The sequence below is a fragment of the Primulina eburnea genome, chromosome 12, assembly GCF_022965805.1.
Source record: "Primulina eburnea isolate SZY01 chromosome 12, ASM2296580v1, whole genome shotgun sequence".
Taxonomy (NCBI): domain Eukaryota; kingdom Viridiplantae; phylum Streptophyta; class Magnoliopsida; order Lamiales; family Gesneriaceae; genus Primulina; species Primulina eburnea.
The window spans coordinates 7,854,149-7,878,574 of NC_133112.1; the positions used below are offsets into that span (position 1 = coordinate 7,854,149).

The 24,426-nt window shown below is 34.9% G+C and overlaps 2 protein-coding genes across 4 annotated transcripts; both read right to left on the reverse strand.

The window, feature by feature from the left end:
* Positions 1-12,863: 12,863 nt before the first annotated feature.
* Positions 12,864-18,389, reverse strand: LOC140806972 (uncharacterized). 3 transcript variants are annotated; one of them, XM_073163557.1, is made up of 7 exons: positions 18,285-18,389; positions 17,355-17,718; positions 17,122-17,272; positions 16,780-17,040; positions 15,428-15,509; positions 14,821-15,017; positions 12,864-13,377 (listed from the first exon to the last, which is right to left on the reverse strand). In XM_073163557.1, the coding sequence occupies exons 2-7, from the start codon at positions 17,558-17,560 to the stop codon at positions 13,078-13,080; spliced, it is 1,197 nt and encodes a 398-aa protein (XP_073019658.1). In that variant the 5' UTR covers positions 17,561-17,718; positions 18,285-18,389; the 3' UTR covers positions 12,864-13,077. The 3 variants fall into 3 exon arrangements, with proteins under 3 accessions (XP_073019658.1, XP_073019659.1, XP_073019657.1); XM_073163558.1 differs by having other exon boundaries at positions 17,355-17,706; positions 18,085-18,358; XM_073163556.1 differs by having other exon boundaries at positions 12,865-13,377; positions 18,085-18,358.
* Positions 18,390-18,971: 582 nt separating this feature from the next.
* On the reverse strand, positions 18,972-22,430 carry LOC140807480 (2-alkenal reductase (NADP(+)-dependent)). Its single transcript, XM_073164335.1, has 5 exons — positions 21,917-22,430; positions 20,771-20,948; positions 20,069-20,235; positions 19,888-19,970; positions 18,972-19,604 (listed from the first exon to the last, which is right to left on the reverse strand). Exons 1-5 carry the CDS (start codon positions 22,154-22,156, stop codon positions 19,226-19,228), a joined length of 1,047 nt encoding a protein of 348 aa, XP_073020436.1. The 5' UTR covers positions 22,157-22,430; the 3' UTR covers positions 18,972-19,225.
* Between the last annotated feature and the right edge of the window lie 1,996 nt (positions 22,431-24,426).

A 24,426-nucleotide genomic window follows, 5' to 3' on the forward strand; every position in this document is an offset into this window, starting at 1 on the left:
AAAGAAAAGAAAAGAGGAAATCGAGAGTTCTTAAGAAAAATCCTTACGCCTTTAGATTTCGATCCGTCCGTTAGATTTTAAATCCGATTTCGGTACCGTGTTCCTATCAACGCAGGCTTCCACGGGACGTAAGTTTTACTACGTTTTGACATGCTTTGAAATTATGATGTTGTTAGAATTGAATACACGTCATATATGTTGTTCTGGACATGTTAGACAGCGTAGAATCGAAGTCAGATTAAGAAACGGATATCATATGGAATTGTTATGATTTTCAGAATGAGATTGACTAGAATTGATGTCAGATTTGTACAGTGTTTGATTGTAAATTATTGGAACTGGTTTAGACTGATATAGTATTATCAGTATCACAAAATTGTACTGTTGTACCGTCAGAAATTGATTAAACAGAAATGTTGTGATTTGATTAGAATGTTGATACAGAATATTGATATTGTCATTGCCAGATTGAACAGTGACAGACTTTGAATCAAGACTTCAATTGTATCAGAACGACAACAAGAAAGGTATAAATAAATGTTGATTCGGGATTGCACAACTCGAGTTAGGTTTGACTTGAGTTTCCCAAAATCACATACTTTATTTTGTTGCATTGATATTTGCAGATTATTAGATTGATATGTTTAGTCTATTGAATGATAGCAGAGCCAGAGTTTGAGTCTAGGGCAGATCAGCCTAGCTAGGGCAGAACCGCCGAGTCTTTCTCAGAACCGATAAAACTCTAGACTTACGGTGTATCGATGAGCTTTAGATGTAGATCGACGTCTATTGTAGACACTCGATACAACATACCAAAGTCTAAATTTAGAACGGGATCCCTAGATTAGAAAAGAGTCCTAGATTTAGGTACAGATTTGTATCGATTCATGTAGTCAGATTGGATGCATGTTTTTATAATTGTTTATGCTTTTATATATGTTTTATATGATTGCATTTACTACATTGTTTATACTTAGATATTTATATCTCACCGGAGTTATCCGGCTGTTGTCTTGTTTGTATGTGTGCATGGCAACAGGTGGGACAGGTTCAGGGTCACAAAGGTGAAAGATCGAGTTAGAGTGGAGACTACGGACTTGGACTAGAGATAGGTTTAAACACTTGATATTAGTTGTTGAACCTGAGATGTGTATGATTGTATATTGTATCAGATTTATACTTTTATACTGATATGTGTAGGAGTTTGATTCCATTACCTTTCGCAATTTTAAAAAAAAATTAGACCCTGTTTATTATAATTAACTAATTAGTCCCAATGATGATTAAGAACATGATTAGCGTCCGGGTCCCCACAGAAATGCTTATAAGGAAATATGTCCCTGGCAATCCAGATATATTTGCATGAAGAGCATCTTTTCTCAAAGGAAAATTGGCAGAATTGTGTCATATGGCAGCATTACAAAAGAATTACAAACGATTAAGAGGTATTAACAAACGTATTATTTTGTGTTGTAAAGAAAATGATCTTCCAACAATTATTAGAAGTAAACCACAAAGGCATAAGAAGAAAAGTTTTAGAACTCATCTTTATGCCAGAAGTGGAAGAAGTTCTTGGAAAACAAGAACAATATTGTCCAGACAAAAGGCCAGATCTTACAAATCTAAGCAAAGGAACAGACCATCAAGAAGTAGAACATCATCCCAAGCATCGAGTACATCTCAAAGTACGGGAAGAAGACCTACGAAAAAAAATTTCAAAAGAGCTCACACCTGAGCTAATGAAAGCTTTAAGGAATGTAATTGTTGGACATGTGGAGCAAGAGGTCATATCTCAACCAACTATCCAAAAAACGAAAAAAGAGAAACTAAAAGCTTAGAGCCGACCCCGGATATTCAAGAAGCAGTTTATTATCATGATCTTATTCAAGTATACCGGTTTAAAGATATTGTCTCAGACGAAAGTATATACAAGAAGAGGAAATCTTAAGTCAGAAAGAATCTGATGGAACGGAATCAGAATATGACTGAAGACGAGGTGTTTCGGCATGGAACACATGAAGATTTGTTTGGTGTCTTTAGTCAGACAACAATATCCCATAACATGGTCCAAAAGATCATGAGAGAAAATACTAGTCTTCAGAGGTATCAGAGATTCTTTGCTGGACAGGTAGAAAAATTCTTATGAAGCCTTGGCCTAAGAAATAGAAAATATCATCTAATCTATAAAGTTTTCAAAAGGAAAATGACAATTCCAATGGAACTTACAGGAAATAGAATGGAGATGCAGTTAATTCCTTTCGAAAAAATTAAGGAGGAATTACAAAACTCAATATAGAAGTAACACGAACAATGTCATGGATTCATATCGGAGAAATCCAGATTATAATAAAGGCTAATTTTAAAGAAGGAATAGATTCACCTATTGATATCGTTATATGCGATAAATGAATGTGAAACCTTCAATGAAACGACCTTGACTTTATTTTTAAAAAAAACATAATATGAAAATACTAATTTAAAATACTTAATATTTTCATAACCATAATAAATCATCATTTAAAATCTCAAGTGCATAAAATAAACCTAAATCATCCACTAACCAAAATCCTATATCGACCTTCACAAAGATCGACTAACAATATAATAAAAGCATAAAAATATCTCTAATAAAATCATTAACATAAATCTTTTAAATCTTATATTTAACAATCTAGTGCGGAAACATAAAGGTCCCTCAGGAGTGTATTGCTGCACTCGATCCACTCAATCGTCAGCGCCTCCCATAAAATCATCAAATCTTGGATCATACAAACCTAGTGAGTCTAATGACTCAGCACGTTCTAAATATGAGTAGCGAATAATACATATACAATCACATGCATTTAAAAATCATATTTTATTTAAAATAACTTTTGAACATAAATAAACCATTTAAAATCATTTAATCATAAATAAATCATTTAAAAATAGCTTTAAACATAAATCATTTTAATTGCAAAGCTTTCAATCCTTTATCATTTTGGGTGAAGTTTGATCCTTTAAAATGACTAGCTTTTATCCTTCGGTCGACTGCAGTCTTAGCTCCACATGGTCCATGAGGGTGGGCACTATGTACCACCATGGAAATATGATCGTCGGGGTCCTTCTGAGGCCTTTTCTCATAAACGGGGTCCTCTGGGGCCTTGGCCCGTATATGGGTTCTCTCTGGGGCCTTGGCCCTCATGACATTCCACAAAATCATATATCATTTGTCACAGTCAATTCACATCCCTCAAAATATTTTTCATTTTCTTTTAAAAACATAAAGCATTATAAATTTTCCAAAAATAGCATTTTAGACATTGAAAATTGTACATCTTTTACCATAAATCATAAAATATCATATTTTCATCAAAATCGTCATTTTAAATAATAAAATATCATTTAACATGTATTATGATCCTTCGGGACGCTGCCAAGTGCTTAAGTATTTTCCTAAGTGTAAAATTATTGTTTTGCCTCTAGACGTAAAAATTCTCGATTTTATATTTTTCTTACTTTTAATGACATGAGTTTATTTCAAATAATTATTTAAGCTTAATTATAATTTTTCATAATTTTTATTCAGTTTTTAATTCGAGGTTTTTCAATTAATTCTTTAATTAATTATTCAAGAGGCGATAAAATCCTGAATAAATTCAAAACTTAATATTTTGACCCCAAATATTAAACCTAACCTTTTTATTATCTAAACTAACCTTTTGAGTCATGAACCAGACCCGTGAACTCATGGTTCCAATTTTATTCTCATAAATCTCGAAATTGACCCATAAGTGAATAACCCGAGCCATCTCCCAATTTACTCGAGCCACTCCCGAGCCACCTCAAGCCAAACCCAAGCCAACCCACCTAGGCAACTCCTGACCAAGTCCAGCCCACATAACCTAAACCTAGCTTGCTCACTAGCCCTGCAACAGAGCAACCAGATTCTGTGCGTGAGCTTCCTCTTCACCAAGACTCCTAGCCAACTAGGACACTTTCAGCCGAGCCACCACCGAGCTCACCTGACCCTAACCAACCTTGGACCACGCCCAGACACAAACAAGCCCAGCCCAGGCCCTTGAACCCAAGCAACGAGCCATCTGTTTGAGCAAACAGTAGCCGCGCACCTCCATGCTTCCTCACGTTTTTCCACTAGCACCGTCGAGACACCCTGCAACAACCCCTGGCCCGACCCTAGACCACCTCCCTTGGACCTTGACTGAACTACCCTAAGCTACCCAGCCCCAGAAGCGAGCCACCTGAACCAAAGATAGCAGCATGCGTGCCTCCATGCTTTCTCGTGTTTTCCACGAGCCAGGACCGAACCGAGCCAAATCCCTGAGCCCAGCCCTTCCCAACTCTCCCTGGACCATCCTAAGGCACCCTCTAGACCACCTAGCTCGCGCCCCTACCAAGCCGCGGCTCCCTTGTACAACAGCTGATCGGGAGTTGCTTGGGGAGAGTCCCGACTTTCGTGGACTCCTCCCCAGCCCTCATACCCGAGTCCTAGCCATGCTAGGACTCTACAAGGCCCTCACCCATGACCCCGTCGAGCCCTAGCCAGACCTGGCCAAGCCTAATTGCTCCCATGCATAAAAACCGACCCTTAAACGTATGCAAACCACCACCAACACCACGGTCTTCTTTCGTATTTTCCCACGGTTTTTCCAGCTTGTTTTCTTTAAAATTTATCATGTTTTGTTCATATTTTATCATGTATTGACAGCGTACTTGATGGAAATCCATACGTTTTTCATATAAGCGTAAAAACGTCGTATTTTTGAAAATAAACGTTCTACCTTAAAATTTATTGAACTCCTAATTTTTTTTCATGCATAAACAATTAAATCAAGCATATCAGCGACGTTGGACGACCGGACGACGAAGAACACAAGCCTTTTCTTTCCTCCTTATTTTTGAAAATTGAAGATGTGTGTGAGGGTGAATTTCGGCTGCTAATAGATTAAAATATGGTGTTTTGAAAGACTAGATAAATTATTTGTAGATTTAAACAACATGCTAATGGGCCTGAGTTTTGGGCTTGCAGGCTTAAGGGTAATTGAACCTACTTAAATTAATTAAATTGAGCCCAATAACACTTATTTAATCAAAAACATAAAAGTTTATAAAATTAGTTTCCCAAAAATAATATTTTTGATCTTTTAAAACTCCTTATTTGCCCAAAACCGGCTTCCCGGGAAAAAACGAGTTCGACTCGTAAAATAAATTTGAACTCCAAAATTTTTGGTAAAATTAAATTATTTTTAATCATATTAGGAAGCCTTGCAGATATTTAAAGAAAAATACATATTTTATGTCTTGGTCGTCCTCGATCTCTTTTCCTCTGCCTATTATCGAATATTCGGGTAAAATCCTTAAATTTCATGTAATCATGTAATATTATCATTTAATCATGCAATCATACATTTATTCATATAATTAATATCATGCTAGCATTTAAAATCAATTAGATAAAATAATTAAGCAATTAAAACAATTTTGCATGCATGCGGTTTACGTAGGTTAGTTTTTCGGATATTACATTCAAGATCCAGTACTGAGAACAATCTCAGGAAATCTCTATGAATGAAAAATTAAAAGAATAATATATCCAAGAATTGCCTACAACCTGGTAGATCGAGATTTAGCCGAGCTTTGATGTTGAATCAGAACATCAAAGAAAACAGGCTGATGAAAGAGTGTAACAGACCATATTCTATTACCTATCAGATTTCATATGATCTATCTAATACACATCATTCAGAAGTGTTTATTAGAAATGAGTTCATTGAAATACCTGAAATATTTGGAAAAGTTGCTCATCCAATTTATCCAGAAAGAATTGAGTTTCTATTAATATATGAAACATATATCCATATTCATGACAAACCAATTCTACAAAGGAATCAAAGTTTTAAACTAGAACCAAAAAGACTATCTTTTCAGGGAGATAGAATTAAAATTTACAGGTGGGGAAAATTACTTGTCCAAGAATCCCAACAGATTTTAAAAAGCTTTTCGACAATAGGAAAACTTAGATGTCCAGAAGGTTGGAAGGAATTTGAAATAGTATTTGATATTATAAAACAAAGAATCGATTTCTTTATAATACCATATACTATTTAGAATAACCGATTATAGGGACTTACCAAGGAATGATCAACATCGGAGAATTGGAAGTTCAATAAAGAAATTGCAAGAAAAAACCAGATCGATTGGTTAATGGGCTAGAGTTTATCGAGGAACATAAATCTTGGAAACGTCTAGAACATGGAATGAAGTTTATGACTGAGGATAGAATGTCAAAAATCCAATGACCATAAGATCATTCTCGATATACATTCCAGTAGGAATGTTATACGAACAATATAAGACAAAATATTTGCTGATTATATTGATTCAGGCACTGAAATCTGTACATCAAAAAGAGGAGGTTTTCCAAACAACTTGGAAGAAGAATTACCTAAAATTGCTGGAAGAGATTTCTTTAAAAGAATCAATCTTATGTAAAGAGATTAAGATGACAGAAATATTAATCGGAGGTGATGGACAAACACCGCCTATTTATTTTCATGATAAGGAGCTGACATTCAGTTAGGAAATAATTTCCTACAAATATTTAAGTCATATACACAGAAAACGAGACTAGAAGATTAGTGTTCACAATACCATATGATCACAAAGTTATAGTCCAAAGACTAAGAGAGGTATTTTACAGAAAATTGTCAATTCAGTTTCACAACAAAATTGGTAGTGAAGGAAAACTTCTGAACTCCAACCCAAAAATGAAGGATTCTAGAAGGTTTGGAGAAACAATACTCCAATTAAGAGCAGATAAGAAGCTCCAACATGAAGAAATAGAATTCCTCAAGATAGCTCTACAACATAATGATGTAGATTTTGAATTAAAGGTTTCATTGGAATATGTCAAGAAGAGGATCAAGAAAATTACAATAAAGATCCCTTGGAAATGTGAGATAAAAATCAACTCAAAGTCTGCCTTAAAATCAAGGAAGGAAAAGAGTATGAATTTGTCTGATGCAAACATATTCCGATGAACATAGTTGATGTAGGACCCGGACGCTAATCAAGTTTTTAATCATCATTGGGATAATTTAATCAATTATAATAAACAGGGTCAAATTTTTTTTTATACAAATATCAAATGCGGAACGTAATGGAAGTCATTCTAATATATATGTCAGTACTAAAGTACAAGTCTTGTAGAACAACATCAAACTTAAACTAAGGTTCAACAACTAAATGTCAAGTGTTGAATCCTATCTACAGCAACGTCAAAGTCCGTAGTCTCCACTCGAATCACGATCTCTCATCTCCTCGACCCTGAACCTATCCCACCTGTTGCCATGCACACATACAAACACGACAACAGCCAGAAAATCCGGTGAGAAATATATCCCAGTAAAAATCAACAAACATGCAATCATATAATCAATATAAAAGCATAGAATAGATATCAGTAACACGTATCAAAATCTGAAAACGTAATCAATATAAAATCGTCACTCAGACTCGTGACTCCACGTCTCAGACTAGGATAGACTAGACTCAATCCTAGTCTAGGGATCCCGGTTTCCAAACGTTGGCATTCCATATCGAGTATCAGTAATAGAAGAAACTCCAATTCTATCCACTTCGATATAACCAGACATCCGGTGTCTTGACCTATCCGTCACAGACTGTGGTACTTTCGCCAATTCACTATCTTGTGACAATGTGCAATGTGCCAGTGACGATTCCACCACTATCTGGCACTTATGTCACAAGATTACTAGTCTAATACTCATCTAATACATGCTATCTACAAATCAATAGAACAAGCATATCAATTCAAATTAATGCACACAATAACAATAAATATGTGATTTAGGGAAACTCAAGTATATCATACTCGAGTCGTTCTCCCGGTACCACATTGACTTATACCTTTATTTCGTAGTCTCGGTCTGACGAATTGGATGTTCTGAATTCAAGACTGTCTCTACCAATCTGAAATGATATATCGAGAATAATAATATCAATATTCCTTTCCCAATTCAATACTAAATCCGATCAATCTGGATCTAATTCAAAATTAACGGCATAACGGCACAATCCCGATATCCCCGTCAATAAAATATCAACAGATATCAACTACAAATCATAACCAATATCCGATACAATCCAGAATCAGTCAATAATCCAAATCTGTTCAATTTTAATCACTATACTCTGAAAAATCATAACAATTCCAAAATCAATCTGACTTCGATTCTACGAAGTCTAGTATTCCCAGAACACATAATATATATCAAATCATAATTCCTCTAATACATGAATTTCAAATCATGTTAGAAATCGATGAAACTTACATCCTTGTGTAGCCCTTGACAAGAGAAGCACGGAAATATGTTCAAATCAAAATTCTGATAACCGGGTACTGCACAATCAAATTTTGAAACCAAAATGAAGCTTGAGGAATTTAGCTATGAACTCTCGGTCTTCTCTCTTGCTAGAAATCTGAAGGAAATACATTATATACATGGTTCCATGCATGGAAAGACAAGTGTCCCACTCAACTTTCATTAATTGCACTTTAGCCCCTGAAATCTTCACTATTTACAATTTGGTCCTGACAACTCTTTTTCATTCAATTTCAATCCTAGGGAATTGTAAAACCATGGAATATGACTCAACATTCCAAAATTCATAAATTAAATAATCTCGAATTAAAATGATAAAATCTCAGGCCTTACAGTTGATCAAAGGGATATACAGATTATAGTTAAGGAACATCTGGACCTTGGTTTGATCAAAGCATTAATTTTACCATACAGCAGTTCAGGTTTTCTTGTAAGAAATCACAGTGTGATAAAAAAGAACAAACCAAGGTTAGTTATTAATTATCAAGAAATTAATAAGATCTTTGAATTTGATGGGTATTCAGCACCTAACAGAGAACGTCTAATTAGTTGCATACGCAACGCTAATATTTTCTCTATATTTGATTGTAAGTGGATTTTATCAGATTCGGATGCACGAAGAAAGCAAGAAATTCAAAGATTTCTCAACATCACAAGGACATTATATTTGGGAAGTTTTACCAATGGAATTGGCTAATTCACCTCATATATTTAAAAAAAAAATGGATAATCTATTTAAAGATTATTTCAAATTTATGTTCGTTTATATTGATGATGTTTTAATAGCATCTAATAATATGAAAGAACATATAAAAAATTTAGAGATTTTCTCTAAAGTTTATAAAAAAGAGGACTGGTTTTATCCGGAAAAAAATAGTCATTGCCACCAGAAAGAATGAATTCCTCGGAATATAAATCGATGAGTCGGGAATAATTTAGCAAGATCACATAGTAGAAAATGTGCAAAAATTTTCAAACGAACTGAAAGAAAAGAAACAATTTCAAAGTTTTTTAGGAGTTGTTAATTTTGCTGGAATGTTCATTAGTTTAGTCCATTACTGAAAAAATTTGCAAAATTTATATGATAAAAGAACACACAAAGGGACTTAGCCAATTAAAAGAGATTTGTAAAAATCTTCCGAAATGATTATTCCTCAAGATGAAGATGATCATGTATTATATACAAATGTCAGTGATAATTGGTTATCGGCAGTTTTAACCAAGCTCACACCAGAAGGAGAACAACCATGAAGATATTGCAGTGGAATTTTCTTAAATGCAGAAGCGATAAGATGACATATCAACGAAAAAGAATTTTATGCGTAAAAAAGGCTTTTAAAATGGCCATTATTTTTACTACCAAAGAAATTTACTTCAAAGTTGATAGTACACAAGTAAGAGCTTTCTCGAAAAATAGAATAGATTCTAAACATGAAAAGGCTAGATTACTAAGATGGCAAGTTCTATGTCAAAATTATATTTTTGATATTGTGATTATTAAATCTCATAAAAATATTCTTGCGGATTTTTTAACAAGAGATGGACAACATTGATATCGATGCCATCATTAAAAAATAGATGCATTTGGGATAACACCTTGAGATGCTTCAAAACGAGTCCAACAAGCTTGCCCTAAATGCAGAAGTTGCGGGTATGCTACAACAAGCCGATAAGAGAATTGTCTCTGATCGAATTGCAGAATGTTTACAGACTTATACTCAGTTATGGTCTGTAATGCTAAGTCCTATCCTCCAAGGCATTGAGAAGACAATGGTTTCCTAAATGGAGTGTTTTCGAGTACATTACTCTATACCTGGAGCAGTGGATTCAAATACCCCTAGCACAAGTGTTAAGTCGGGATTGTGTCTAGATGAGTCGGCCGAAACAAAAATTGAAACTCCAGATTCCTGTCTCGAGTATTCAAGTCAACCCTTCATCTTGAGGATTGAAGAGGAAAAGATCAATCTTAGACCAAATACAAACAAGGGTAAATCTAAGGTTGGTATTAATGAAGCTACAATTTCTCCATTACAAGTATATCAACAAAATTGGGAGAAATTAAAAGAAAAATATTTTAGGATATGGATGAAACCAAATTTATATCCAAAGGAGGTAAATGCATGATATGAATTCGGGGCTATTGCTTCGGTTTATACTACATCACTTAGCTTCCGAGAAATTTCTGGATTACCTAAATGGATTCAGGAAGCAGTTCATGAAACATGGAAATAACGAATATTTGTCTAGAGGAGATATTCTGGAGCTTTATTTTTTCAGGACATCACCAGAACCAACAGAAAAAGACTCTTACGACGTCTTTCGTTTTATCAAGTTAAGGACACCATACATAAATATTTAAAAATTTATCAAGGATCCTCCGACAGAAGAAACACCCCTTATTGCTTCAATAACTGAAGATGACATGGCCGCATGGGCTTACCTCAGTTGGTCAGCAGCAGTGAATCTTGGAACAATGACCAGGGATCGAGTCTCGCAAGCGGCAGTGTGGGAGTTAAATTCTCTCCAATGAGGGGGAACTCCTTGTGCGCGGCGTAGCATAAGGTCTAGCTGCTGCTGATTGGCTGAGTCACCATGATTTACCTCCTCTCACAATCCTGTCGGGCCGGGGGTGAGAGGCACCTAAGGTGAGCGATTTCACCTTTTGGAACAATAACTGAAGATGACATTTCCACCAGAAGAGCATGGGGTCTATGGGTTTGTCTAACCGAGATGGACAAAGTCAAGTTTCCATTTAAGTTTTATCAAAGTTCGGAAAATGGATCATTCTTGTTAAACACTATGACAAGAAATGATATGATGATATCTAAGGTGAAGACACAAAACGGAAAAGTGATTAATGTTGCCTCGTCGCCTGGTACCTTTGTTACAGTTGAGATTGATCGATTGACCGAATGATGAAATGATGGTCACAATTAATGAACGAAATTCACTTACTGGAAATATATATGTATATTTTTTTGATGAAAGGAAAAAGTTTTAAAATATGCTTATTCAAGAAAAACTATTGTATTAAAAATATTTTTACTGTTGCATGTGAATGTATATATATTACTTGCTATCATTGTTAATGTTTGCTAATCATTAGACTCACTAGGTGTGATCGATGCAGGTGAGCATGATTTTGATGATGTTGGAGGACTTGATTGTTGTTGTTGAACTAGCTGGACTGATGATGCACATAACCCGATGACCTTTGTTAGTTTCTACATTAGTATAATTTTAAAGATTTCACGACTTTTATGGCTTTTATGCTTATTAGTGGTTTTTAAGAGGATTTAAGATGTTTATGCTATTTTTGAAAATGTTAGTTTCAGGTTTGGTTCGACGGTTTACGATTTTATATTTTGCACTGTATTCTTTGGATTTTCAAATAATAGGTTGGACGGTTATTTTAATGGCAGAATTATATATATGTATATGTATGTGTATTTTCGGCCGAAAGATAAAGGAGAAAAAAAAATCTAATATATTTAAAGAAAAAACGAGTAGTAGACATTGCCGAAAAAACGGTACTCGAACATTCTTAAAAAAAGAAATCATTATGGAGTTGTAAGTGAAGGCGATATTCGACACTACAAACTGGCAAGATAAACTCAACTGTCCCTTGGACAGAAAAGTAGATAAACAAGTGTTGACCATATCGATATAAAAAGAATCTCCGCCTTTAGCCATCGCTCGAACCCCCCTAGTCAATGAGGAAGATCACCAATAGCTCTATCCATATAAGGAGAAGATGACCTAGTGAACCATCACCTTTCATATCAACTACATTTGAGACATCATTTGTTGTTGGAAACATGTAAGTTTAGTCTTTAGTCTTGCTTTGAGGATCCCTTCCATCGAGGATTTCCAGCTAAGCAGAGCTGGAACCAGATTCCCATCTCTAATATGTTTCATCAGCCGCCAAGAAGTTATTCATCTTCGTAGATTTTCGAGAATTAAGACCCAATGAGAGGAAACAATTCAGTCGTTTGTTTAGTATTTTATGAAAACAAAGTGACACCTTTCGTTTAGTAAAAAAAAAAAATCGATTTAATAAAAAGTTAAAAAAATATCGAAGTTTATTTAGAAAATCAGTTTATTCGGTTTAATAGATATTCTATAAAAATTATCCAAATCAAACCGAATAAACTGACTTGTATGACTTTTTTTTGAAAAAGAGAAATCAGAATTTTGAATTAATTAAACCTAATTTTCGAATTTATTCTGTACAGTCGCCTGTCGGTCATTTCGATTTACTCGAAATTTATTCCATCCCTAATTTTGATAATATTATTATTTATTATTGTTGTTTCATTTTATTAATTTTTTTAAAAAAATTAACATTATTACTATTAAATATTGGATAAACTATATTAAATTTAATCATATTTGACAAGTATCATCTAAAAAATTAACATTATTACTATTAAATATTGGATAAACTATATTAAATTTAATCATATTTGACAAGTATCATCTACTTTGACATACAATAGTGAAATGCACAATCCAGCAGAAGCAAGACGCATGAAAAACAACGAATCTGACGCTTTTCCCACCTATACCCACCATTGAAGACAATAAGTACTGAGCTTGAGCTCAGATATAAACATTTGCAGCAGCTACATAGTATCACATGCTCATGCATCATCAGTGGGTGTAGATGGTTTTAAGGACCTTTATTGCGTTGAATCCTTGTAGCTTGCTTGGATGAATCATCGCGTCTCGTGAGCTTGCTCAACATATAAGCAACAGCAACCTTAGCACCTAAGCTTGAATGGCCCCTAGATAGATAGATAGCACCACCGAGAAGAATTAAACCATTTGATATCAGTTTATTCGAAGGCCTTTTTACGAGTTTCATCATGTTGGATTTGCGAGTCCCTACGTGTTGCATGGCATTCGCCATTGAGTTATCTGAATGTATCGAGCTGGTCGTACTGTTTGCGACTTCAAATTCAGGTGGAACCTAGGTTTGAGGAAAAAAAATACAAACAGAGCAATACATAAATCTGCAACGATCACTAGAAGGGGAAACAGGAAACGATCAATAGAAGGGGAAAATAGGAAAGCGGCTAAAAAAACGACAGATCCTCATTCCGTTTATGCCAACAATAAGTAAAATTTGTATGGCTCTATACCAAATAAAAATTTACCAAGTGCTATGATCCTACTAATATGATACATGTGAAGCCTGAAGAAAAATAACAGATACAATGTCCACCCTTCAAGGGAAACTAAGTTCAAATGTTTGAATTGAAAACTATTTTGGAGATAAAACATAACATTCCAACTGTTAAAAACTTGTTCTTTGTCCTCGTAAGAAAAAGGAACTACACATCCTTATTCCAACATTCATTAATTAATATTTCGCTTTTGCTATATCTTGAAAAGAATAACAAAAAAGAAAAGGATTAAACCACATGTTATACCATACTTTCAAACAATGAACGCGAGTTTGATTTTTCAAACTGCTTGAATGGCAAAAGCCTTATTTCGCAAGCACGATGATAGACATAGATGAGCGGATAGTATGTTCAAATAGAAAGCTTCGAGAAAATACGGTTCAGGACATGCTACAAGGAAATGAGAAAAAAAGCTCAGGAAAATGTATATGTTCTTTTATTGCTAATGAGTTATTTTAATATTACAAAACCAGTTTTAAAAGCACTTCAGCTTTCATTATTTAGTTAGTTTAATAGCATATTTTATTGTTACTCAATACTGCCGATAGCCATGATCCTGTGAGTGCCCTAAAAACCGGACCAGTGAAACTTGCTTCAGATGTGGGCCTATTGTTTTTGCAAAATCACATATTATGTGAGTATGCAATGGCATATCTGGGAGAGCTCGCCCACAAAAAAATTGCTTGAGTGAAGGGATACGGAAAATCTGGCTAACTAAACAACATTGATCTAAAAATACTACGTATCTAGGATAAAAATCCAAGTAAACTATCAGCTTGAGCAAGAAGAATGTTTTAACTTAGCAGTAAATGAATTAAACAATACTGTCTTTGAGATTCCCTGCAACGTAATACCCTGTTCAACAATTTAGGACAGAATCTCAGGATTCCTGACACCATATGCAAATTTCTAGTCAACTCATGCCTATTGGATAATGAGAACAGATCTTATTATTGAGATACTAAATTCATGCCTTCTAATACTCTGTAGAGAACATTTGTTGATAAGAGTTATGGTTCTTAAATCACGGCTAGAACCCGAAGTATAATAAGGTGAATGGTGCACAATTCATTGTCAATAATTTTGTTGCTACTTTCTCTCGAAGAATTCATAACTAAAACATACTTGAATTTAACACAGGCAGAACTGAAGAAACCGTTCTTTAATTACTCATCCTTGGGGAGAATGATACTCCATGCAAGCAATACAAAAAAACCAGTACTAACCTTTTCAACCAACATGGTGGCACTAGCGGTGGAGTTTTGCTGAAGTTGCTGCCCAGAAGAATATTTGCAAAGTGCATCATCCATCTTACACACATAACTCCATATGCCCTTTGCAAAGGCCAGTTTTGCCATTTCCACGTTCAGACCAGCATCTTCTTGGTGCACCATTTTGATCTCACATGCATTTTTACCAGGAACTAAACAAAAAGAAAAATTAGATAAAAGTTTTATGGGGTGAAGTACTTAATTATTGAATTCTTCCCATGTGACATAAAAAGTAGAGAAACAAAAAATCTCCACATGATGAGTGCACCAGTTGATTTTAATCCACGTATTCAGTCCACAACTAAAAAGCACCTTTTTCCCAACAAATCTATATTCTAGAAGCAAAGGTTTTACCTGCTCAGGTGATAGACAGGTATTAAACAGGTTCTATCCCAGTTAAAAGGAAAGGATATAATTACTAAAAAGAGTAAAGGTGAAGATAGAGAGGTTGATGTGGTGGTTGCATGACATGTGAGATACAGTTCAATACTACACTTGTTTCTTGAAAAAAAATCAATAGGTCGAGCTAATTTATTAGGGGAGAAGGTGTCCAGTAACCTACCTTTCCTGATTCTCCAGCCAGATCGGAAAACTGAAACTCTTACATATCCTCTCTGTCTCGGTGCCAAAGGATGTTCACATTCCTTATGATGGTCACACACATGATCAGATTAGACAAAACCAAGGAGACGAATGTGGAAAAAAATGACAAATTAAGAACACGAAACTAAATTATGCTGAAAAATGAGTTATGCTTCATCATTAATATTCAACAGCGGTAATCTGGTTCACCACAAAGTTCCAGTCATTACAGCACGGTCAATCGACTGGTTGCATTGTTTTTACCATTTAGCTTCAGCTTGACTTACTTCTTCTGTTTGATTTATCATGCTTCCAAAATTTGAGGCCCTTCGAAGTATGGATGAGATAAACTAATGCAGTTCATTCTTCTACATGAGCAATTCGAAGAAAAAAGAAGTTTATGACCAACTTTATATCATTTTCACTTGTCCAGTAGAATAGTTGAAAAAACCCAAGAATCTAAGCATCAAAGCCAAAAAATTCCTAGCGACAGAATATCCACTAATAGCTTATTGTAATTTTTCCAGATATGTTTTCGATGCTACCGTATCAGATACAAATATCAACATCCAATACCCATGATATCTGATCCAATCCGGTATTAGTAAAATACCCGATAATCTATATTGAAGATCGGGTTTTAGAATTTTTTGAGGAATTTGATATGGCTAGTTCTTGTTTGAATTTTAGATATGCTTGAGAAATTTTTAATGGCCGGTAAATTGTTTGAAATAGTTTCACTTATTCTTGATATATTTTAAACCTTTAAGAGATGTTGAAGTACGGCTATGAAAATTTATGAGCACCCAATGGATAAGAATGACAATTTACTTGTTGGGTTTTATTTTTATCTACAATGCTTTTAAAGTTTGAAATCATAAAGTAAAAATTTATTCAGATTGGATACAATCCAAAGAAAGCAGATATCCACAGATATGAACATCTCATACAAAAATGTATTATTTGACAATGTTGGACCGTATGGCAAAAATAGAATGTGAATTTGATATCTGATCCATGTGCAACCTAGTGGTCAGCATGGGTAATGATTTCATCCAGCTGTGAAATCAAATGACAAGAACAAATGAGAGCATAACTAGGGAGAAGATCAGAATGTGGCATTTATAAATCAAACACGGAATTAAAGCTCCTATCTGAAAATGCTCCGAGGGCAGTCAGCATAAAATCATGGACAAACTAACAGATTATATTTATTATTAGCCATCCGTCTTTCAAATCTAGGCAGAAAGGGTATGTGGCAATAAGATATTACAAAAGCAGGATGACGGTAAAACAGATAAAATTTTAAAGAGAACTTATAAACTCTCAAACCTTACTAAAGCAGTAGAAGGATCCATCCTTTCCTTGCCAGAGTCTCCAAGCCAATACATACTCTCTGGGTGTCAAGAATGGGAACTTTTTAATGGTGCTGCCAATTTCAGTACCACTGCCCTGGTCCACCTGCAATGAGTCATGTCGAACAACTGTCTTGTCCCATAACATCCTATAACAGTTGTCCATGTAAAACTTCACCAGCAGCTCGACAGAGCAATTTTCAAACGTAGTGACACTTAGATATTTCAAAGGCCCATCCTGTAATGCATAAACAAATGGAGGTCAAGGAACTTTAAATTTCAGCAAAAGCTTAATGAACCGATAGAGCAATGCAAAAACCTTGGGTTTGTAGAACTTGGCCTTGTAGGAAAGATGATTGTTTCTTTTGTCACAAACATTTTCCCAGTTGACATTATCAAGTGAATGGGAATTATCATCCAGATCGTCGATGAGATTCTTCAGATCCAAATCTGAGATAATCGCTGGACCTCTGTGACAAAATACAAAGTTGCAGGCAACTTCAAAAGCTCCGTTTTCTGTTCTGAGAAAGGGAGAGACAGATATATACATACCGGAGTGGTGCAAGTAGGTGACTGGGTGGTTGAGATTTTATTGGTCCTCCTCCTCCTCTGAAAAACAAGCCGCGGAAGCCAGATCTAAGCAAACTGCAAATAAATATGAGGAGTACGACAGCAAGGGTCCAAGACAGTACCCATCCATCTCCAAACCCCACTTCGCTCATTTTTTTGCTTTCCCTCCAGAATTCTTGTTCCAACATGATACTCTTTCCCGGTTTTCTCTAAACCAATCCACCAAAATTCAATCCATCCAATTTCAGACAACCCAGAAATCAGCTCCCGATTTCCAGCTAAATACTCTTCTTTCTGCATAGAGTTATCCTACTCATTCCTTCTCGCCCATAGGCTAGTCTCATCACTGGTATTTGCACACGAAAAACAAACAATAAAAAATATGCCTAAAGCATTAAAAAAACTCCATCACAAAACCGTACATATACGCCAAGAATCCCAAGAAAAAAAAATCAATCAATCGTAAGAAGCTTAAACGAAACAACTTTGTTTTCAAAAATAAATAAATAGCAAGACCAACTCAAAAACAACACCAAACAAACCCAGCAACAAAACGTACAAATCAACACACCAACCACTCAGAGTAGGATAGAAAAACATTCCAATCTATACTACACCGAATCCCGATAACTACAAACAAAGCAAAAAATTTGCCATAAGAGCCAACTATTTGTGAAAGCATATAGTGAACGAATTACTCCACGAATTGTACCTGAACGAGCCTCTATAAATTACTGTACAGAATTCAATTTAAGAAAAGGATAGTATAACAAATAAAACACATCATTCAGCTAGAATTTCTTCGAAAATTCCGCCCAGCGCTTTATCCCCCTGCCTTCAAGTCTCGATTGTTTGATATACAAATGGAATGTTACAGCGGATAAACAAAATAAATAAATAAACAGATCGTACGATTTTCTGGGGAGAGATTCTAACGATTTTCGAGTGACAATGAAAACTTCAAATGTGGTCTGCTCGTTGTCGTTTATTTTAATGCTGAAACAATTGGCACAGATTTATTGAGCGAAAATTACAATTTAGATCCACAGGCTTTATTTAGAGAAAATTACATATAGTCCCTATGCTAAAGTAATATTACGTATAAAGCCCTTATTACAATTACACTTTTTACCCCTGTACTAAAGTAAATTACATTATACCCCTATGTTTTGTTTTGTCTTGTCTTTGGGGATGAAAAATTAAAGTTATATATAAAAAAAAGGCACACACTTAGTAATAAAAAAAGAGTAGGTCTTATTTGAGACCGTCACATGGATCTTAATCTGAGAGACGAGTCAATCCTACCCATATTCACAATAAAAAGTAATACTCTTAGCATAAAAAATAATACTTTTCATGGATGACCCAAATAAAAGATCTGTCTCACAAATACGACCCGTGAGACCGTCATACAAAAGATTTTGCCATCAAAAGAGTAGGTTTCATGTGAGATCGTGTCACGGATCCTAATCTGTAAAAAGTTAAATTAAAAAAATAAAAAATATAAATTTAATCACAGTTAAAATAATATCTTATCCCTAAGACGCTAAAAATTTCGTACTACTCTTGTTTGCTCAACTAGGGGGAAAATAGCCGAAGTTATCGAGAGTTGGGTCTTTTATACATTTGATTATCGTCCAGCAAGTTGATTTTTTCCTTTTTGTCATATTACACCAAATTTTCATCCCATATACACAATATCACTGATATGAGACACGAGTTGGTCAAGTGTAACCGGACGGCCGAACGAGAAAACATTAAAAGCGAAAAAGCCACCTCATAGGACTGAGACTGAATTTTGACGACATAACCTACACAAAGATTTTGGTAGTTTTCCCTTCATCTACGTGCTATTATTCATGCGCTACACAGATTACTTTCTTGCCTACGTTTTGTCCAGAAAACAGTCCAACAAATGCAGAAGGACCAGTTTCCAACCCTTGGGCCATGTCCTCCAAATAAGTTATCTTCCCTTGCTTGTAAAGTCCAGAGATATCTTCAAGAAACTTTGGATATAAATGGAGATAATCGCTCTGCAGAAATCCTTGCATCTTCACGCGTTTTATGATGAGATTGAACAAGTTACGAGTCCCTTGTGTATCAGACAAGCTATGCTGAGAAACCATTCCACAAACGGCGATTCTACCGTGAATCCTCATGTTAAGGAGCACAGCCTCAAGCATGGCTCCTCCGACGTTTTCAAAGTATATGTCAATGCCTTGAGGAAAGTATCTGTTTGTAACATCATACAGAAATTATGCCATATGAGAGTATCTGGATGGAATTTCTTGTCTGAAAACGCACTTAAATTTTCTTTTTTTTAAGAAAAAAAAAGAGAGCAACTAAAAGGTTTTTTAAGTGTCTGGTTGGGCTATCACAGCTTTTTTAATGTAAAAGGACAGGTCTAAAAAGGGGCATTGATGTAGTTTTCTTTAGTAACTCTGTAAATGTTTAAAAAATGATCCTAAGCTTGCCGAAGAAGGAACAAATGTGTGTTTTTGACAGTTTAACGAACCTTTTAAGAGCTGCATCAAGATCTGATTCTTCTTTATAGTTGAATGCGTCATCAAATCCCAGCTTACTTTTCAGCAGATCAACCTTACAACAAGATCAAGAATCAGTAAAATTTGCATAAAACTACCAAATCAATGCTCATTATATATACTGATCCTTCTAAACTCAACAAAATATCTCACTTTCTGTCCACTCCCAGCACTTCCGACGACATGACATCCATGTAACTTAGCAAGTTGGCCAACAAGCTGTCCAACAGCTCCGGATGCGGCAGATACAAAAACATAATCACCCTTTTTAGGAGCACAAACTTCGTAGAATCCAACATAAGCAGTGAAGCCTGGCATGCCTACAAGAAGTTCTTAATCAATCACTTCAATCAGAAATAAAAAAATATATTCATGTAATGGAAATAGATTTGATTTTATTAAGATTATGAAATATTTTTTAAGAGAACTCATTGTGATTTTCAAACTGGTGCATATTCCTACGATATCTGGATATATATTATCAATACATAACTGTGTAATTCTAACATGTAAACTTAACAAGAGTTCTAGCCCTCTGGGCATGGCAACATGTCATGAATGATGGCAGGTATTTATGGAAGGATCGTGTAACTTATGCTTCTTCTAACACAATTCAACATGCTTGTTTCCAAAAAAAAAAAAACAAAGCTCAATCATGTCATAAGCACTATAGGGCAGTCCCTACATCTTTTACACAAAAAATCTTAACCTGGAAAAGTGGGCATATACATTTAAAAAAGAACTAGATTACACCATAAATTCATGCTTATGCGGAACAGGAAACAAGAGAGTCAAAAACCACGATGTTACGATCAACAACAGAATGCATACACAAATGAAGCAAAATATACATACCGAGGAGGCCAGTATAGTATGACAATGGCATTTTATCTGATTCAACTTTCCTCAAATGCTCATGTTTGTAAATTAAGCTGTATTCTTCCCAACCTGTTGAACCCGAGACTATGTCGCCTGGCTTGAAGTTTGGATCATCAGAGTCTAGTACTTTAGACACGCCTAATCCTTCAATGACCTTTTCCAAAAGAACCATTGGTTAAGCAAAATTCAGCAATCAGTAAATCTACCCTGCTATGTTGTCCTCTACCCACAACCAAACTTGCATCCTCTTTCTATGGAGAAAAGAGAAATCATATCAAAATAATATAAATACAATCTTTTATCCCAAAAAATTTTACCAATAAATAAAAAACCTGATCCATATAGCCAAGTCAATACGTTTATAATTGCTTTGTGGTGAGGCTTGGAATCCAAATGGAGTATCTATTTCTATTTTCAAAAGATTGATCAGAAGGATCATCTTATATCCTTTAATTTAATTCGTAACTTCGCAGAAAAAAAAGGTAAAATCAAATCATGGCTCCATCCATATCCATTTATATCCATGGACTAACATCACAATTAAACTACTTCAAAACAACAAACAATTTACTTTCCCTTAAATCATTAATTCATAGTTTGACCTTGAAATAAGAAAGGTGGAGAATGCAATGCTTGGAAAATAAATGTATTCAAATTTCGTGTGTATTTTAAAAGCACTGCTTCACCAATTGAAGTTACTAGAGCCTCACAATGGCAATAACAAATTGATATATGTTCCACATTAGCTACACACAAAATGGCAAAGTGGTCGAAGGGAGAGGCTAATCTGTTGGCAATAAGTCTTTCTCTCAGGCTTATAACATATCATTGGCAATCTCATTAAAGTCGATCAAAGTAACAACCAAGAACGAGCTTTTATCAGATTAGCGTTGGTAATATGCTTCGGTCCTAAAACCACGGACATGATCAGGTGTCCACATCAACTCGTGACCAATTGCCGAGCGGCTATTCTCCAACCCATCGAGCCAGCATTCGAATCACAAATTCTAAAGGCCAAGTAAAAAATATACAAAATATAAAAGACTTAACATCACCACATATACAGCTTATAACAGTTAAATAAAAGCAACTGATAACTAGGAAACAAAAAAGTATTCTTACAGAACCAGGAACAAAAGGGGGAATGTAAGAGCCATGAAAGTTGCGCATCCTGCCACGCATATATGGATCACAGGAGAGGTAAAGATTCTTGAGCAATATTAAGGAAGAACCCTTTGGAGCTTCCAACTTGATCGTACTTCCTAACTTCAACTCCATATCTGTCTCTTTTGGAGTTCCTTCGATGTATCCCTTGAATATTACTTGCTTGTTTTGAACAATTTCCCCTAAGGACTCACCCATTTCGCCCTTATTCAATCAAACCAACAAAATTATAAAATCCCTTTTGGGTCTCAACTGTGTTAGATACCTCAAGTTTCTTGATTTTTAAGACGGCAGATGGTGAAGCAGTGAGAGGTGAAATTCACTAAATTTATTGAGCTACAGCTACCTAACTGGGTAGGAAATTATTTTAATAAAATCTACGAAAACCATTGACGAACTGGTAGTGATGCTGACAGTGTTCAACTCCCGGTAGTTGAGAGCCATGATAATTTGGAGGGGAAATGATGCAATGCGGACCCTAGAGCGTGTGTATTTTATCATTTTGCATATAACGATTAGAACTCAATTTAATCATAACAATACAATCAGGAACAATTAAAATAGAATTTAATCAAAATAATTTTTAAAACTTAATTTATTCAAAATATTAAAAAATTTACAAATATGAACCAACTAATAGTTTTTTGGATCATTCTTGAATTTTCTCGATTTCTTCGTATTCTTCAAATCTATCGCATTCCAGATTAAGCACAATAAGTGGTTTGTTCTTCACTATCACTAAGCGCCATTTCCGAGTCTACTGTGAACTATTTTCATCGAGAAAAATGAAGAGATAATTTTTTGATATTTAGTTGGAAGATAAGAGTGTGAGATCATCTATTGGTATAACCTCAAACTTTTCCGAAAGAAATATTTGATTCTTTTATTATTTTGTTAAATTAATATTATCAATTTAAGATTTTGTCTTTCTAGATTATAAGATTTTGCTTGATTTATTTCTAGATTATGAGAAGAATTGTTTTCAATATGATATTTATCTCCAAGATATTTTATCTCTAATGAAAATCTTGTTCACTGGTGTCGACACCGGGCCGCAACACCATATCAAAGTCATTGTGCCTTAATGCAAAATATCTTGGGAACTCGAACTGTGAAAAATTCAGGAATATGACCAAGAAGAGCTTATTGTAGAAATTGTCCAGATCATATATGAAGAGCTGTACGATGATTGACTTAAAAGAAATGAGAAAATTCGATGCTTTCTAAATAAAATATTTAATTAAAAGCAGTTGGTTTAGACTTGAAATCTTATTGAGTAGAAAAGATCTTGAACTTGCAAAGTCAATGATGATCTTGAGAGGTCCTGAAAAACCCTTACAAAATTCAACTCAAGTTCATCAAATCTTGACTCAATGCTAATAATGAGAAAGGATAACAGAGCTGGTCTTGGATATATTGAAAGCTTATATGAACATGGTGAATCTTCTAGCTCCGGATAAAAATCAATTGTGTTTGTAAAAAGAAGTGAAGAAAATTTGTTCCCTTTAATGGATAACCCTCATGTGAAGGCTCTTCCAATCTTAAAGCTAGTCTCGGAACAAAGGCCGAAACAAATCAGAGTTTCTTCAAATATTTTGAAAGTTGATCCTCCAGTGAAGATGTCACAACCAAAATGTAACATACCGTAATTTTAACATATTTTAAAATTTGCAGAAAAATAAAATTTTCTTAAATAATAGTAATCGTTCAAATTACGATAAAATAATATGTTGTCTAAAATTATGTGAAATAGAAACAGTTATAAACAAAGTTTGCAAAAATGTAAACATTTAAACAACGTAAACGATCTCGTAGAAAATCAGATTATTTGAAACAACATGCATAAAGTTCTTAAAACATAGGCGATCCTCGGGTTTAGCCTCCTGGGCAGATAAACCCCGTTAATTGGTCCCCATCCCTTTTCTCCTCATACTCGTCCTCACCTGCATCGATCAAGTCTAGTGAGTCTAAAGACACAACATATATAAACTCGGAATAACAAGTAATAAGTAATAAAAGCACATGTATCTTTAAAGTATAACGAACATACATAAACTTGAACGAAAAACATAAACGTAGACGTGCCATCATCATAAAACTTTTCGTCAACATGCTTGCATCATACATACTTGAACATGCATAAACTTTCATCATTTTGCGTAGAGATATGTTTCAAAACAAGTGACCCATACATAAATGCGCCTGATCAGACTAAGCCACAGTACTGAGCTGGTAGGGAAGATCCACTACCGCATACATGAGATCCCTGGTCATGCTTTACTGGGTGGATTGGTCTCTGGTCATGCTTTACCGCTTCCCAGTCTTGATCTAAATTCGGTCATGCTTTACCGGGGTGGAGAGGTCATCGGCCACGTTAACCGACTTCAAAACTCGTTCAATTGGTCACAAGACATTTAGCATACCTCAAAAATAAAACATTTTCATTTGCACGTCGAACATACTTACAT

Bases quoted from the DNA above. Each gene is read 5' to 3' on its own strand.
- LOC140807480 (XM_073164335.1), bottom strand. From the start codon at position 22,156: ATGGGTGAGTCCTTAGGGGAAATTGTTCAAAACAAGCAAGTAATATTC. The intron at 20,949-21,916 runs GTAAGAATACTT...CTTTTGGAAAAG, and splicing joins CCCCTTTTGTTCCTGGTTCT to GTCATTGAAGGATTAGGCGT. The intron at 19,971-20,068 runs GTGAGATATTTT...TCTTGTTGTAAG, and splicing joins GTGCTGGGAGTGGACAGAAA to GTTGATCTGCTGAAAAGTAA.
- LOC140806972 (XM_073163557.1), bottom strand. From the start codon at position 17,560: ATGTTGGAACAAGAATTCTGGAGGGAAAGCAAAAAAATGAGCGAAGTG. The intron at 17,273-17,354 runs GTATGTATATAT...ATTTTGTCACAG, and splicing joins CACCTACTTGCACCACTCCG to AGGTCCAGCGATTATCTCAG. The intron at 17,041-17,121 runs GTTTTTGCATTG...TATGCATTACAG, and splicing joins CCAAGTTCTACAAACCCAAG to GATGGGCCTTTGAAATATCT.